General features: G+C 38.6%; 1 protein-coding gene across 3 annotated transcripts; it reads right to left on the bottom strand.

Moving 5' to 3' along the window:
- Window positions 1-441: 441 nt before the first annotated feature.
- EEF1E1 (eukaryotic translation elongation factor 1 epsilon 1) lies at window positions 442-17,703 on the bottom strand. 3 transcript variants are annotated; one of them, XM_066558661.1, is made up of 4 exons: window positions 17,527-17,703; window positions 15,313-15,513; window positions 8,159-8,254; window positions 442-1,083 (listed from the first exon to the last, which is right to left on the bottom strand). In XM_066558661.1, the coding sequence occupies exons 1-4, from the start codon at window positions 17,701-17,703 to the stop codon at window positions 943-945; spliced, it is 615 nt and encodes a 204-aa protein (XP_066414758.1). In that variant the 3' UTR covers window positions 442-942. The 3 variants fall into 3 exon arrangements, with proteins under 3 accessions (XP_066414758.1, XP_066414766.1, XP_066414774.1); XM_066558669.1 differs by having other exon boundaries at window positions 17,502-17,638; XM_066558677.1 differs by lacking the exon at window positions 8,159-8,254 and having other exon boundaries at window positions 17,502-17,638.
- Window positions 17,704-18,378: the final 675 nt, after the last annotated feature.

The following is an 18,378-nucleotide window of genomic DNA, read 5'->3' as shown; positions in this document are numbered from 1 at the left end:
TTTCTTTTGTGTCTTAAAAGAAATGTTATCTGAATCGTGCAGAAGATAATTAACCAATTTAAGTTAGCACTTTTATACTTTTTACAAATAAAAATCAAGGACCACATTCTACAGTAAAATGACCTATCCAAATGTGTGACTCAACAACAGTGTAGTTGGTTTTAAAGCCCATTTTAAACATTGGTAATGAACTTGATAGAGCAGCAAATTATCTTGAGGGTTTTGGTTGGTTTTGTTTCAGGGTGAGAAAAGTGCACTTGTGTAAAAAAATGAAGCGAGGCACATGCAAAATCTTTACGGACACTAACTTTGCTACCCAGTTTGAAAGGAAATGCTTCCACAGTCAAAACAGTACACCACAAAATGAAGCAGGAAGTGAACTAACCTTTTGGAATCTTCTTCATGAAGAAAAACTAAAAAGTTCCACAGCCAAATTAAGACTACAGTTTTAAAATAATTTATTCGGTCACATAAATACTTTGTAACATTTGCATGTTCCCTTTTTCACATCCTTGGCACACAATATAGCTCTTAACTTGTACAAAACTAGTGTAAACATCCATGGAAATGAAAGGAAAGCTGGTTGACATACATAAACATTCAATAAATAGCAAAAGGAGTGAATAATTGATGGTAAAGATCATGTAATTTCACTTGAATGTTTAATTAAAAGAACCTTAATTTTTTTTTAAAAATAGTGAATTAAAACTCCATTTTTCCACCTTTTTACCATTTTTGCATTTAATCAGATACACAATAACAATTCTTTAGTTCAAATTCTTGAATGAACAACAGCAATTCAATGCAGTTGTATTACTTGAGGCATTGACAGTTTCGGTTCACATACAGAAGGTTACAAAACAGTATTTGCAGGTTAGTGGCTTTGGACAGCACGACTTCTGAACTCTCACACCTCATTCCAACATGACATTAAGATTTGCCTTAATGAGCATTAGTGTATAATCTGTTCTTGATAAAGACGACATCGGACAGATGCTGTCGGACACCTGGGTAATGCTGGATGTGGTTGAACCAACGAGACACGTTAAGGTATTTCTCCTTTTCTTGCACTGTGAGGTCCGCCTGCATGGGGAATAAATACAAAGCACCAGTAACATCAGGCACTGCATCATTAGAGTCATAACATGTGGTAAGGCAGAATAAAAGTGGATCATTTTACAGAGGATTTAAACTCAAGTAACTTGTTACAGTCCAGCAGTGTTCTATCCTAATTTCACACAGTAAAACTCAAACCCATAATACGTATGGAAATTTAATCTACTCAAAGGAACAGACTTGGAGGTGGAATACAGTTGCATGACAGAGAGGGGGGAAAAGCTTGCATGAATTTACAGCATCTCTCTATTCATGGGGTCAGGATACAGTACAGGGCAGTGCAGGGAAGAGTTCCACAACATGCACAATCCTTTCATGTTCATTTAGCAGACAGTCTCACAGGCAAAGTGACTACTTCATGTTTCAGGGTGTATTTTAACTACAGGAGTAAGCTTTTTCCAGGCAATTTCAGACTAGATAGGATAATTGGAAGTTGTTTTGTATGACTATTGCTCAAAATGGAATAGTCACTAAGAATCAGCATAACTTAATTGCTCAGATCTGCTAGCTTTCATTATTAAGTTAGCAATGACATTATTCAAATTACAACAGTAAAACAAAGTGGAAACCTGCCCATACTTCATAAAAATATTTAAAGTACTATCACACAGAATAGCTTCAAGATCAATCAGGAAGAAGTCTCTATCACACTATTGCAACAGCTCCTTGTCACAGGATATATGGTTAAGGTTAATGCAGAGCTTCAAGCCTATCCTTAATCAGAAGACTGGCTTAGGTAAAGTTATCTACAGTTTCAGATCCAAATTCTACCTTTAAAAGTCTTTCAAATTTAGGTCAGCGGAACCCTCAAAGCTTTACTACAAAATCTGTTATTACTTTGGAGTCTTTCAAGCCAGCTGTAGAACTATTCCCACCTTGTATCACCTGTATTACTATTCTTGATTAGCAATTTTATGTCTTCTTATTTCTCTGTAATCAAGGTGGCTTATCAGTTTAGACCATAATCTCTTTTCTCACATTAACATACTACAACTGAATTACAAATGGGGCAGTCCTCAAAACAGACTATAAAAGCTGCCTCAGGAACAAAATGTGATGCTCACATCAGCTCCCCGATCCAATACTGAAGCTCCCCTATCCATACAGCTCCCCTATCTCACCAACACTGAAACCAATCAGTGCAGGATTCACCTCACTTCATTTTCAGTTAGCCAATTAACCATCAAGCTTAATTTAAATCTTGACAATGCTGGCAGTCAACAAAAAAGGGCACATCTGCACAGGACAGTTTTACCAGAAAAATAATGATCTAGACATACCTAATATTTTTCATGTTTAGATTTCTAAAGCTAATCAAGGTTAATCTCCTCAAAAGCTAAACAGATGGTGTATTCCTTACGCTTTGTTCTACAAACACTAGATTTTATGGATGCGGCAGGTTCACCGAAAATTTGGTTTTGGGCATAAGACAGCTGGAAACAAATCTGTTTTAACAAACTTTGGCTCACAAAGAGCTAAACATACTCATTTACAGATATTCAGGTATATGAGTAAAAAAGTGCTCTTTAAACCCTCATCTTGTCTTATATTTCACCTTGTGACATGCTGCACTTTTGATTTCAGGAGTTTCCTATCAGATTTGCTGCTTGTCCTTGCTGTTCTCTCACACAGCCCAGCACTTGGCTTAGAACTGGGAAGCTTTAAACATGTAGCAGCAAAAATAATGTAAGGATATATACTAGAAGAAGAACCATGGGAAAATACTGAGGGAGAAGAATTTCAAGGAGTTGCAGAAGGAAATTCTAAACCAATGGAACATAGCATTAAAGCTCAATTAATGGGGAATTAGGAGCATAGTAACTGTGACAGTAGCCAAAAGGCAGGGATCTTGCAGCTGCTCCTAAACCCAAGTAGCTGCTCTTCCTAAGGAATGTACCTGCCAGAATACAAGCACAGCGCTACAGATGTATCTCCTTCTGCAATTTTGTACTGTTATGAACCCCAGCTCAGGCATATGAGAAAATCTGCTCTTCCTGCTGCTGGCATGGAAATGCAAACCTTGTTCCCACAGTTGTATAGTCTGATAGAAATGCACAGAAAAACCATAAAAATCAGCCACATATTTTTGCAGATCTAGAAATATAAGAGAGTTATTGGCAATTAACCAAGTAAACAGCACTAACCAGAACAGCACTAACAAAGGGGGGGGGAAAAAGTATAGAATTTTTAAAGACATTACAAATCAAAAGCGGAAGCTATGGTAATAGAACACTGTTTCACAAACTGCCTGAGTTTCTCCAAGTGCAGCATATTCAGGGCCAAAAAAAAGCAGTACCATTTGGGGAAAGATGCTTTTGATCACCTGCAGTGTATTATAATTAATGGTAGCTGGATGCTGATGCTCAATATGAAGCTGGGGGACCATTTACAAAGTAACAGTGTGTGAAAAGAACAATGTGTGTGCTCTAAGGCAATCTAAAACTACTGGAAGAAAGGTATTTAAGTATGGGCAAATACTAAAATACTAAAACTTTAAGTTCCTTGAGTTCAAGTAACCTTTTTTGAAGCCTTTACTGGATGAGCACCTGGTTATGGAAAGGCTGAGCTAAATTTTATATTTTGCAGGAGATACAGTATTTCCTTCCCATCATCTTTTATTAGTAATTCTCGATCTTCACATTTCGCCAATGTAAAGCAAAAACAGAAGTCTGAAGTCTGAAAAACTAGTCCTCTTCCATTCTGTTAGCGTAGTGAAAAAACATCTGAAGGGCAAAACAGACAGCTATGCTAATAATAAGACCCCTTTTTGTACTCTAGGCACAACAAGCGAGATATTTTTACTTATTTACATAATGTACTCTATCAGTGAAATATATTAAAAAGCACTTTGTGGCATGCTCTACTTTTTACTCTGAACATAACTCTTAGGTTAATTGTTTAGAGATCACTTCCATGGCATTTTTTACAACATTTTGTTAGATGGGTATTTTCTGTTCTTCCTCATTAAATTAGATAATTCCCCCAAGTTAAGAAAGGCTGCTGTTCTGCTGTTAAAATAATTATTTGCTATTAAAGCAATTATTTTAATAGCAAAGAAGCAGACACTTAATTTGACAGACCTTTTTTTCTTTCATGTCATGAAAAAAAAAGTCTTTTTGTTCCACCACAAAGCTCACTGAGGGGCACCAAGGTGGTTATCATACAATGCAACTTTAAGAGTTTCTGAAAGGGCTAAAAATACACAAGCTTTAATTATATTTTCTTTCTGTAGCATTGGGGATGCAGGCATAAAGCCTCATTCCCACAACCTGCAGGTCATGGAAAAATCTAAAAATACCTGCCTACATATGAACCTCTTCAGCATCAAGAAAAGGATAGATACTATCTGACTTTTTAAACTTAGCCTTTAGACAGGGGAGAAAGACAAAATAACCCAACATCTGGATGGTATATTTCATGACATACATGTACTTTCGCATAGTTCTGCCTAAATTTCTGCTGTTAAAGGAATAAGCTCAAAATCACATTTTTTTTTAAGTTAAAACTACTTCTTTTGCAATTCAGTTGAAGAACCATTTTTAGCATCATTGCTTAGAAGAAAAGCCTGTTACCTCAGTACTAAAATAAGCAGCATATCAGTGAATCTTAACAAAAAGTCATGGCAGTTTGTTTATTACAGGAAATGTTCCTTATGGAAAAAATAACTCCAAAATAAACTACTATTGTAGTTTACTATAGTTATTTATAACTCCTTGAAATTCTTCTCCCTCAGTCTCATTACAGTTCAATATTATTGGTTCTGACTCAAGGACAACTACTTAGTTTGTTCTGTACTTGATCATATTTGGTTTGACACCAACATTTTGACTGAGGCATCTTCCATTTGCAGATATAAACTTCACCCATAAGTAATCTTCCAGACCTTTTTAAAGAAATTTTCAAGTCAGACATATAGATTCGAGACCACTTCCTTGGTTCTGACAACATTTTTGAAGTATAAAAGCAGATCAGTCATCATATTGATTATTTCTCTTAAAATAAAACTGGACTTGTGCTGGTCAAAAACATTTAAGAATGCAGACATCTGGAAACTTTTAAAAAAATAATTTAAAAAATCTGCCAGATTAGAAAACAAGTTCATTACCACAGGAGGAATTTAATGCTTACTGATTGCCTAAGCTAACCTCAAGCAATGCTTCTAAATTCAAGTTTTCGCTGCAATCTATGCTTTAACCTAGCAGAATTTTATTGTCCACGTATATCCACATTTTTTTGGATCCACATATATTTCTGGAACTGAAGTGTCTATAAGACAACAATATTAATCTTACATACACAGAGACATCAATTATATATGACAATGTAGATTATATTGATTGAAAAGGCAGTATCAAGCATTACATTTTTTTGTTTGTGACCTATATTATGATGCAGAACAGCGTGTACTATTTAATTCCTGCCTTATTACTATGAGTGTGTATTTTTAATTAAAAGACCCAAAACAGATTCTGTGTGCAAGAACCCTGAAACACTACCTGTGAATCTGATTCTCACTGATTGAAATAACAATTTTTTTCCTACAATATGGATTTTTAAACACATTGCACTATTATGTTTATTAGCATAACTAGAAGGGACAGGGAGAATGAAAGGCACACAACAGCAGAATTAAGGGCTGCTGCTGTTCAGTAAATAAACTGTCAGGTCAAATGCATGAGCCTGGACAGTGAAGAACCAGACTCTAGAACCTTTCCTGGATAATGGGAAGAGGAAAATTAAAATGGGAGAGGGGAATGAATTCAATGATACATGATCTATACTCAGGGAAACCAAGACACCACAGGTGAAGAACTGAGCTATAGGAGTGGCTGGTCTTAAAAACTTTTCCAACAAAACATGCATCAGAGGGTTTATAGTTTTACTACTGGCTTATTCAGGATGACCATGGTATGTCAGTAGTATTTACAGTATCCTATCACTAATGTCTGTGTTAGCATGTAGTTTTTAGCCTATCAAAAGCAGAGATTAACCTTTAAGGTACTACCAGGTACTACTGTTTTCAAATCAAATTTCTAGGTAAGTTGATGGACAGCAAGATCTGTGGGTTTGCCCTATGACCCATGTCTCCCATTTCTACCTCCTTTCTTAAAGCATCATAGGAAATACATATTGATATTTTGCACAAGGCTTAGCTGAAAGAGTGGTGGATTTGATAAACTCTTTCTCTGAACCACTTCAAATGAGATACAGCAGCTTTCCCTGCCTCCCCCATAAAGCTTAGGGCAGAGCAGCTCTGGACATATTCCCTTCTGATTACAAGAATAATAAAAATAATTAAAAGACATTAAAAAAAAAAACACCCACAAGATTCCACAGTTCAAGATCCTGCCTCTATATGTTTATCAACTCTGAAACCTTCAAATGACATGTAATTGCTAATTAGTAGCTTCTAGATTTTCATATTTATTTAGAACAGTCACCCCATTGCTTGCCCTTTATACCTTTCTGATTCAGAAAATTACCTTCGATGAAATCAAACATTTCAGAAACAGATGCTGTACTATAAACTTGTCCCAAGTAGTGTCTGGATGGTTGCAGGCACACAGGAGCACCAAGTCATTTGTTTTTACCATCTGTTCTATTTCCCAAAGCAATAACTTGTATCTTTTCATCTTGATTAGGTGGTCTACTCTAGAGCAAACTCTAAATTTAAAATACGCTTGGATTTTCCCCTGCCAAGTTTTTTTTTTTAAAGTCTCATTTGAACTTGTACTCTCTAACAGAATATACAATCATCTTTTTAGAAAATACTTACAGTCTTTTTTATGTCTGCATATCATATGTGAAAGGTAACCCATTCTGACACTATAATCAACACATCTATCCTACTGCTTAAGATATTTTACAAGGTAAATATGATTTAACAGAATTCATTCTATGTGACTTCCTCTAGCAGGTTTTCAAAAACCTTTTGAAACGGAACTTTCCTCTCCTCTGCTTGACATTTATTCGAACTTTTACTCCTGGACAGTCAAGATACAGATACATATTCTTTCATTTCTGGTAGAATTTCACTACTTGATTCCCCTCCCCTCTGCTTCCATTTTGAAATGTATTCTTCTACACTTCTCCCAGAGCTCTGGTTTTAATTGTATAAAAGTAACCATTCACCCAGTTGATTGAATTCAATTCTCAGACACACATGCATTTGTCAGAGGCATCTTCTTCTAATTATCCTCACTCCCCCCTTTAATTTTCTAATGTAAAACTGACTGATTTCATCTTTTCCCAAGAATTAAGAAGACCTTTTTATGTGAGTCCTTGGGTTTCTTCCCACTCCAGAGAATGACAATGGCTCATTTACAAACACATTCCAGCTACCAAAATGCAAATAGCTTCTACTGCTTTATCTTTAAATTAGCACTTGGGGTTCAGAACTGAAGGTGCACCAGTTTTTAAGCACTTCATAGTAGCCTAAGTGGACTACAAATAATCTCAACATCTTCCCCACTTAGAACAAATTTATTGTTGGCATGGGTATTTTTTTTCCTTTTCCTCCTAAGCACCAGCTCCCCATGTTATTTTCATATTATGTACCTTATCAAGTGTTATCACTTAAGTCTGGAAACACAAATGACAATTTGTTATGGCTCAAACTTTTTAATATGCATTAAGGAGCTTAATTTACATGCATTTGTATTTCTCTAATACTAACGAAATTAGTACTTTCAGTTCTGGCACATCCTTTCAGCTTCATTTATCTATTTGCCCATGTACTTCTGTGACTGTAGTTCAGTGATGTTTCAGACTTGAAAAGGCAAGAGTCCTCAATGAAAGAAACACAGGGATAGGTATCATCCTTGCTATATTTTGCAGAGGAACTAAAGCATTCTGACACTACAGGTCTTTTGACAGATACACAGCTAAAGATTAAAGAATAAAATGAAAAACTTGAAAACAAGTTTTATCTTCCTCTGTTCTGTTCCATTCAGTAATTTATCTTCTATAACAATAAAATGCCCTTTAGATAAATAACAATTACAATAGTTGGACATATAAAAATGATGCAAGTATTGCTTACCATGATATGATGCAATCCATAGTACATCAAAATGTCTGCTAAGGTAAAAATGTTTCCTGCAAGGTAAACTTTATCTTCAAGGTGCATGTTAAGATCCTAAAAAGGAAAAAGTCATTACACTACTGTAGTATTTACTTTGTGAAATGATATATTAAGGCAGCTGTTAAAAAGAATAGAAATTTCCTCTGGAGACCATGCATATAAAATAAACATCAGTTTTAAGTTATCCTAACTCAGCAAACAAAACAAATAATAAAAGAAAAAAATCTAGAAAGTAAGTGATAAGATAATAAAATAAAATATCAATCTTTTGACAGTGAGAATTAGGTAAAATTTAAATTTACCTAAACAAAGTAGTTTATACATAGCAAAATTTTTTAAAATACAAATGCAATTTATTTTAAGCTGACTCCACTGAAATACTTTCAAGTCTGACTTTTCTTGGCTTTAAATTACTGCAATTCAAAAATCAGGAGAATTGTGTATTTATTATGAGTGCAAATTCAAATGTTTAACATTTGATTAATAGAAAATGCAGTCCTATGAACAGAAGGACAGCATACTATTCTCCCAGCAGCAGCAATGCCTGTCCTCCAGGACTCCATGCAGCTGGTCAGCAAGGTTCTGGAACACCAAATGTCTAAGAACCAGGGAAGCACACAGGAATAGTGGGGTGGGAGACAAGTTGTTTCAAGCTTGATGCTGGTAACTTCATACGTATCAACTGCTATCACTTGACACCAGCTTTTATTAATGTTGAAATTACTGCTAGCAATTCTTTGTGACTGATACTGTCAATTCAGCTGCTGTCTAAGTCTCTAAGAAGAGAGAATTTCAGCATTTTAAGACCACCTCTCAGCTGTTCCAGATCAGAGTCTATCAGGGTGAGTAGTAGGTTTCCGTTCAGGTTCAGTAAATAATTATTTCAAATGCCTATTAACAGAAAGACTCATTTTCATGGCTTTTTGAATGCAGCCATTCTCTACCAAAAACCAAGAGGCTGACAGGCTCACTGTTGCTCAAGTTTATCATTCTGAGGACACAGGCAGCACACAGCAGCTCTACTTCTTTTACCTATCCTTCCTCTTCTCCAAATCTTACCTACTTGTCATCCAATTTATACACCTTTTGCCCCCCCACCCTTTTCTCTAAAGAACTGTAACAACAAAATGATCTACTTTAACCTGGATCCCTGCATAAGCCAGCTTTAGTTTTACAATATTATTTTCAGACAGCTACAAAAACAGTTTCCCAGCTTTCCCTTGGATTTGGAAACTCCCCTCATGTGAAGTAAAAAAAAAGAAGCACACAACATCTGCTTAAGCCACTCCCTCTCCCTGCCCTAGAAACAGAGGTAAGCAGCTAAAACACAACTAACATTTTCAAGAATTTTAATTTTTCAGTCGCAATTACAGCAAATTCCATTTTCAGACATTTTATTGAAAAAACAAGTCTTGGGCAAGGAGAAAGGGATTAATACTTAGTGAACAATTAAAAAATTATATTTGGCCTTTAGCATGTTTTTGCGGTTACATAATTTTACTGATAGAGGGATTTCCTACAATGCATATATAGAAAATAAACCAAGACCAAAACACAAAACTAGAATGTTGAGACTTTAAGACATCTAACCTTGCATTTGCTTTTGACAAGTTCGACTCCATTAAGCCACCTTACTATTCTTTGATAACCTCTTCATGACAGGACTCCTGTACTTCTGTAATATTTGAACATCCCCATGTCTGCTTTGATTTCTTTTATTAGAGCAAATCAGGGAAACATATTAACCCCTGCATAGTTAAAATTCTGTAAGGTCAACTGCCCCTGGCTATGTAGCTTCTTTTCTTTAGACTGGTTTACTGCTTTGTTCATGTTAGTGGGTGCTCAAATTACCTCAAACATGTAACTACAGTCCTGTGGCATTTCCTACAATGCAACACAAAGAAAAATCCAGTGTTAAGAAGAAAAAACTTGCAGGAAGAAAAAAATCCCCAAACTAAAGATCTGCTTTACTAGAAAAAAAACCAAAAAACACAAACTGGTCTGTTTCGAAACAAATTCTCTGACCAGCATTTTTCATTTCAATTAACCAGAAATTCCACATGCATTATAATGAAAACTAACACAGCTGAAATTATATCTTCTCCTCCTCCTCCTCCATTCTTATTAGCTTAGACTACAGAATCAGGATTTTGTAAAGGAAATAGCTCATTATCTTTGAAGGTATCATAACCACAGTTATATACCTGCTGAAAATTTTGGATTTCTGCATCAAAGAAATTACAGCATGCTAATTCTGAGTTTTATATTGCATATGTACACTCAAAATAGTCATCAATAAAAAAATCCTAAAACTTTAAAGGCAAGATAAGCCATTATAGCGTGAATAATTATTTATTCTGGTTCATCAAATTTTATGAAGTCAGTTAACTGAGCAAATTAAATTTGACAAAAATGGTTTAGTCTGGTATAAATTAGCATTAGTTTACAATTCTGTTTTTGAACATGTACTTCTCTTCCCTAAAATATAGACAGATATTTTCATTTCATTCTGCAAGTCACACTAATTCAGAAACACCATATTTTTTTCATGAGCATTAGGCACATTTAGTTAATCTTGCTGTATGGGTTGTGCTTCCCATGGATGATTATATTACTGGCTAATAGCCAGATATGCTAAAATTCCTGAAAGTCAACTTTGCTTAAGTGACCACTGTATTAAAGTGAAATAAGTGTTCCAGTCCTGGAGAGATTAATGAAAATATGAACATAAAACTCTATACAAGTTCTATCATATGCAGGAAATTCAGGTCTGCTGGCTGCCATCTGAATAATTTGTCTTTCATGTACTGAACGCCACTATTTAAATGAATTGCATATATACAAACACAGGATTAAAAGACTAAAATAGTCCTGGAAGTTGCTAGTAACTATATAAACTTACTGTTGCATTCCCTCAGGAAACTCTCAAATTTCAGACAGATAGTTAAGGCATAGCTGCATTACAATGCATTAACATACACTGAACAACTGCAGCAATTCAAACACCATTTTGAGGGGGAGAAAAGCAACAGAAAGAGTTGTTGCATTATTTATGGACTAACTGATGTATTTCCATTTGCTTGTTCTATGGGGAAAAAAAAATCCAATTTACAGCCTGTATCTAGCAACAGCTCAACGCATCCCATCCAGAGCACACTTCTGAGCACCCCCAGCATTGCTTACTGCCTGTTAAATATGCAATCCAATGGCCCCTAATCCATTTAATCTGCTCAAGCTGCTGACCACCCCCCCCCCCCCCCCCCCCTAGTCACTGCCAGTTGTGGCAGCAGCTTGGATAAGGAACAGTTGCCTCTTAGGACAACTCAGGAGCTTCCAATGGACCTAACCACACTCTGATTTTGTTCTGGATATTTTGCCCACAACACCCTGCTGGTGTACGTGCTTCTCGTACACACAGACATCCTGTCCTTTCAGTCAGCAAGATTCCCGAGGTCATTTATGCCCTAAATGCTTTTATGTCTCTCACACCATGCAAAGACAAAAAGCTGAGCACTCCCAAATGTTTCAGGAAAGCCCCTGACAATGCAGAACCCAAGAAAGGGTTTCTGCAGCCACGTCCAAGAAAAGCAGAACTACACTTTTGATACATAGACATATTTTTAATTCTCATGCAAGACTCTTCTCTCTAACTGGCGAACTAGGAGCTAAACCTGATCTGGAAGAATATTATATTACTGAGTTTCCTGTGAAAGAAGAAAAATAATCAACAAATGTTGCTGCAATAATAAAAATTCAATCTTTAAACCTGTAAGTGTGGAAAAAAACAGTGTACAGAGCTGTGGATTAATGGCATGAATAGAGCATGGATTAACCTGCTTTTGCACCGGCAGAAACAGTAATTTTTCAAGCAAGTACATTAAACAGAAATTACAGCTCTCTTATTCAGATTTCTATTTGGATTTCATTATTACAGCCAGGCAGCACAGGAGACTGGGATAAAGCTAATTGAAATCACGGAACATTGTTCTGTATGAGACACTGGAATTAGTACACAAAGACTCTTAGTTATTATCCTTCACAGAACAGAGGTTTCTGCATTTATGTGGATGCTTTTATATGAATTTAACAAGCTACCAGTTATTTGTCAGAGGTTTCTGAAGATGGAGTATGAGGGGGGAAGAATCCTCAGGTATAAAACACCTAAAATTGATAAAGCAGAGACATTAAAACCTTCTGAACAGAATTCACTAACACCTAAGTAGACATCTGATGGCACAGAGAAACAGAAAAAAACACTGGTTATCCTGCATGACAACTCAGAAATTTTCAGATTATTTTTTCCTATGCAGCTTAATTTACCACTTACTAAACATCAAAGAAACGAAAGATTATACTCTTCACCCTGTGGAAAAGAAAGTTAATATAATGCACTGTGTATTATGCTATCACTGCTATTGACATTCATCATTCCTACTGATCTGCTGAGGAACAGATTTGGAGCAAAAGTACTGCTCCCAGTTATTTCCCAACAGAAATAACAGAAGCACAAATCAAAATTAGACAAAACTCAACAAGCCCTTTATTGGTCCATTCTGAACACTGTGGCATTTGCTCTGGATGAATATAAAAACCCTGGTTGAGATGGTCTGTTTCACCATAATTTTCCTGCCAAGTAACAGCTTTAGGCAACACATTAGTAAGAACAATTTAACAACCTATTTTCACAAAGCAAACAGAAAATCCTTCCCGTTCAAATTGACAAACATGAAACCAGTTATTTACTGACATTTTGTAGAACCACATCAGTTAAGGGTTAAATAGAGGCAGCCTAAAGTTTATAGCAGAAGTTACTGAACTGTTTTTGGCGCAGCTTATTATAAATTGTGGCTCTAGGCTGCAACCGTCCCAAGACTGCCATTGTGTATTCCAGACACGTTGTAAAACTACAGCCTCAGACTTCCCTCCCTATTTTAGGTCTTCTTTTTTTTCCACCCGTACTCCCTTTTGGCACAGTATACTTTAATGGTAGGCTGCCACTTTTCTGATTAATCATGGTGGCAAGAGAACAAATTACCAAAAAAAAAAAGCTCTTAATTGCTATACTGTGAAATTATTAGTGCTGAAACAATTCCACAGCAGACTTGTGTTAAAATAAATTCTGATTACTCAACACTTGCTTAAAAAAAATCCACAGAAAAACTTGTAAATGCACTTAAAGGATTCTCTCTAAAGTAACACTGATTGTTTCTCAGTAAGGAAATTTTGCTTTGCTTGGAAACACTTGATATATCTACATATTTGTATTCAGCATATTGTCTTTTTTACACAATCAGTGTCACTAAGGCCAAAGATGGAAAGAGATCCCAGCTCCAGCAGGAAACTGCCGTATCTCTGCATCTGGTTCTAATGCTTCAATGCAGTTCTGCAAATACTCTTGCATGTGCTGACACTGCAAATATCGTCCCTAAAACGATCCTGAGCAGATAAATTTTGTTATAACAAGACAGAAAAATTGCTTTTGGTTTTTATAAAAGGCAAGAGAGACAAACGGAAGTTAGTTATTTATTCTCATTTGGTTTTCTCACAGTTTGGGAGAACATATAGCATCACAAGTTTCAAGTTTGTTCAAAGAATGACTGAAACTCTGTGACACTTGTCATAAAAGTTTAGACAACAGGGACCTCCATGAGCCACTTAGTCATACCACAGCTAAACCTGAAGTTAAACCCTGATTAGTCAGTGCCTCCTTCAATGAAGTTCTAAAAATCCTACAGGGTAGACAGTTTTCATGCTGTATCTGTAAAGTAACCACGAATGTGAAGGTTTTGATAGCATTTGCACATAGAAAGTAAGAGCAGGTATGTTACAAAAAGAGAAGCAATGTAAACAAACTCATGATTAACCAATGGAAGATATTCCCCAGATACAATGAAACCAAGATAACTCAGATTATATGGAGTTCAAGTGAGAGAAATGGTTTGTCAGGGTTTTCACCAAGCTGGTAGGTAATGCAGGCAGACCAGCCTCAAGATCAAGAGGGCTATCAGCTCAAAGAGTAACAAAGAGTTGTTTTGTATCACTTTAAGATGCGTTTTCCTTTATTTTAAGTTAAAATGTTAATACTTCTTCAGTTTATCTTCGGTTTCTGCACACCTTACCAGAGCCAGAAGTTATTATGACTCTGCCAGCTTCAAGTAGAGTCAACCTTGCAGCTAACAAATTTCTAAACTCTGACTCACTGGCAGCACTGACCAATGTAACTCTCCATCTCAAGCAAACTTTTAAAACTAGAAAAAAATCGATCAAATTTTACTGCCCTTTTATACAAATTTTGAAAACAATGCTTAACACCGTAAAGCAAATTTTGTCTTCAAGTTGTTCCCACAAGATTGCAAAAATACTTATGACCAGCTACAAGGAGTAAGGAAAATAGAGCAAGTTTTGCTATCTGCTCCTTGTCATCTGGCTGCTCAAACAACAAGGGGGACTCTCAAGATTTTCTTTTCTGCTTCCACCTGTTTAAGAGGAAGTAAGCTTCAGCCTACAATAAAAGTTTAATAACAGCAGACAAAGGACTCCACACAAAGTAGCTCAGTGTTAAGGACAGTTTTGTAGTGGTTCCTTTCTGATTTCAGTTTTCACACACAATTCTGTCTAGTACCTCCTTTTAGCATCAATACCAATTACCACAGCATCAAGTACGGCTTGTATCCCATAATTGCCACATCATTGAGAATAGCTCTTAAAGCAATCAGAGAAGTGTTATCCTGGAATACAACACCAACTTGCTTATAACCAAGGGTTTATGAAGATAGTAAGAAACTGGTGCCTCACACAGGCAGCTGAACAGTCTCTAAACTGTGTGGAACACCGTTCACTATTTAGAGCCATTGAACACTGCAAGAGCTCTGCTTCATATATGTTACAGTTTTAGCTGTTTTCCTGTTTTGGGTTGCTGGGTTATTTTTGTCAATAAAAGTGAAAAGCAGCAAGAAGAATAAAAGCCAGTACTTACTGATACTGTCAAGCCCGTAGCTTAAATTTTAGCTGTAAAATTTTATTAATTGGGTGCTCATACACACATTAGCACTGTAATCTTTAAGGTCTAGTTGCTCCAAAATTCAGTGGCAAGGTAATTAAGCACTCCTCACCTTCAGAATTGTTCTGGTATCCTCCTTGCTGGAGCCTCCATTGACCCGGGTCACTCTGTATTCCAGCCACTGCTGCACCACAGCCTTCTCCTCGGCAGTGCTTCCCAGCAGTTGGTCCTTCCTGGCCTGCCTGACCAGGTGGGCAGCGATGGTCATCAATCCCCTCAGCCCAGGGCCATTGTTGGTTTGCAGAACAGGAACCTGGAAGTGGAAACACAAGTGGAGGACTAAACAAATAATTGAAGAAAGGAATCTTTATATGAATTGCTATTGGTTTTTTTTTTAATGCTCCCTCAGAACTTAGAAGCATTCCTGGTAAAGGCAATGCCATCAAAACCAAGTCTGTGCTGTCCACTTTTTGCTCTTTGGGGTGTTTTATTTTCAATTCTTACAGAAGAACATGAACAAACCAGGACACCCTTGGCTCCAATTAAGCAAATTCTGCCAATATTAGGCCGAAATTGCATTGTGTGTTCTAAGACTGTCAGAAATCTTATTAACTGACTTCTAACTAATTTGCAAATTCAGGACTCTGACTTCAGACTGTGAAGTCAGTAGCATCCAACTTCTCTCTGAGCAGGCAGGCTGCAGTAACCACACCTCCTGAAAAGCTTATTCCTACACACTGCACCATTCCAAAAGGCCCTGAACAGCAGCCAGGAGCTCATTGGTACCAGCAGGAGAGCACAGCACACCTCCAGCTCTAGCCATGATGTCTTTGTGAGTGACAGCAGCATGTGTTCAACTGTGGGATAGGAAACTGGACCGCCACCTCACTTCAGAAATGAAGTGAGGGAACTGGAACCCACTGCAATAGGCTGAAGCCCATTCAGGCATTTATGACATAAAATGAAAGAAACTGATTGAAATGCAACACTCTTTCTTTTAAAGTATTTGACTACACAGAGGAGTCTGTTTATGTCCAGATTTATTTAATCTAAGCTGAAAGCATAATATTATTTTTGTACTTGTATCAAGAGTCTTCCACTACTATTAAGTTTTTTCTTCCACTGAGCATCCAGCCAGAAAAACTACACACAGACCTAGTTACTTGAATTTTTCAGCATTATGCTTTATGGTAATAGCACTAAAATACCAGCTGGGCTGGAAAATAATTAAGGCAGTTTTTGCAACTGAAGAACACACAGAGATATTCAAGACCCCAATCATAAACAGTCAATTAAAAAAATACAAAACAAGACAACTGCAGAGTTTCATTTCTCAACCAACCTTCTCCAGGAGGGAGGATCAAACAAAGGGCTCATAAATTTGTGACACTCCCAGCTCTAAATTGCATTTTTCATGCCTCGGATGCCTCTTAAACAATGGAAGCTAATGTTTCCATACAAACTTTGAAACATCAAGACATCTAGAACCATAGAATCATGAAAGTTGGAAAGTACCTTTAAGATCATACAGAAAAGCATCCACCCAGCACTGCAACCCTAAATCACTGAATCACCACTCAGTGCCACATCCACACAGCTCTTAAACATCTCCAGAAATGGATACTCCACCACCTCCCTGGGCAACGTATTCCAATGCCTGATCACCACAAGAGGGAAAAACATTTTCTAATATCTAATCTGAATCTCCCCTGTCTCAGTTTAGGCCATTTCCTCTGGCCCTCTCAATGCAGGCACAACAGATAAATCAACTCCCACCCCACTACAACCTCGTGTCAGGTAGGAGTACTCTAAAGAATAAGATATTTAAGAGCAACACGTCCTCAGTACAGATATCTTCCTATTATTAAAATACCACCTTTTTCTTCCCACGTCATTCAATCAAGATAGCACAGGCATAGGGAAAGTGCTGAAAGAACAAGTATAAATCAAGCCGAAATCCCTTCCATGACACATGATGATCCTTCCAACAAGCAGAGGGAAGGAGTTTCCACAACCTACAGGCTCGCAGGCAGCGAGGCCCTACAACATCCACAACACAACATATGGTGAGGGAAGGACAGGAGGGAGCACAGGTGAGACCCCACTCAAAGAGACGTCGGCTGGACTGGTATCTGGGGGGCCGCAGCCACGTTCACATCGGTGTCTGAGGGGAATTGCCAGGGGGGCGGGAAGGGAAGCTCGGAGGGAAGCAGCCATTGGGGAAAGGAGACCAGATGACGCCCACCCTCCCACGCGCGTCGCCACCGCCACCCGCTCCAGGCCCCTCCTCGCTCCCTTCACCTTCCGCTCCCCCTGGACGCCGTACTTGTTCCCGCCCGGCAGCCCCAGCAGCCGCTCCAGCAGCTCCAGCTCCTCCGCGCCCCGCACCGCTGCCGCCATCTTGCGCGGCGGGACACGCGGGACAGGGAAGGAGGGCGGCAACAACCGCTCGCCCCATTGGCGGACAGCGCCACGGCGCCGCCGGAGGAAGCGCCACTGCCATTGGCCCGAAAGGCCGGCCAGCCAATGAGAAGCCAAGAGAGGCTTCGCGTTCAGCCTTTAGGAGGGGGAGGGAGGAACAGCAGGGTCACGGATGGCGCATGCGCAGTCATGCCTGCACGTCCCCGGCCGCAGGGTGGGCCGGGCGCGCGCGCCCCAAACCGCGCCTCCGGGGCGGGGCCTTGCGGGGGGTGGGGCAGCCGTGAGGGGCGGAGTGGGGGGAGTCGCCCCTTTGCCCGTGCCCGGCGGGGCGGGAGTGGCGCAGGAAGTGTCCGGGGAGGTGTCCCGGCGCTGGGGTTTCACTGGATCAGTTTGGTCGGAAAAGACCTCCGCGATCACGGAGTCCCATCTATGACCCAGCACCACTGTGTCAGTTGGACCATGGCACTGACTGCCACGTCCGGTCTGTCCTTCAACACCTCCAGAGATGGTGACTCCACCACCCCCCCCGGGCAGCCCATTCCAATGCCAGTTCCACCTTTTCTGTGGAAAAATCCCTCCTGATGTCCATCCTGAACATCCCCTGGCGCAGCTTTAGGCCATTTCCTCTTGCTCTATTGCTGGTTGCCTGGGAGAAGAGTACAGCTACAGCCTCCTTTCAGGCAGCTGTAGAGAGTGATAAGGTCCCCCATGAGCCTCCCTCTTGTCCAGGCTCAACATCCCCAGCTCCCTCAGCTGC

The sequence above is a fragment of the Molothrus aeneus genome, chromosome 1, assembly GCF_037042795.1.
Source record: "Molothrus aeneus isolate 106 chromosome 1, BPBGC_Maene_1.0, whole genome shotgun sequence".
NCBI classification, from domain to species: domain Eukaryota; kingdom Metazoa; phylum Chordata; class Aves; order Passeriformes; family Icteridae; genus Molothrus; species Molothrus aeneus.
Note: the sequence above shows the minus strand (reverse complement) of the source record. Positions and strands in the feature narration are given on the sequence as shown.

Bases quoted from the DNA above. Each gene is read 5' to 3' on its own strand.
- EEF1E1 (XM_066558661.1), bottom strand. From the start codon at position 17,703: ATGGCAGTGGCGCTTCCTCCGGCGGCGCCGTGGCGCTGTCCGCCAATG. The intron at 15,514-17,526 runs GTACGGCGTCCA...TTCCACTTCCAG, and splicing joins GGGCTGCCGGGCGGGAACAA to GTTCCTGTTCTGCAAACCAA. The intron at 1,084-8,158 runs GTAAGCAATACT...TTCCCCATGCAG, and splicing joins ATGGATTGCATCATATCATG to GCGGACCTCACAGTGCAAGA.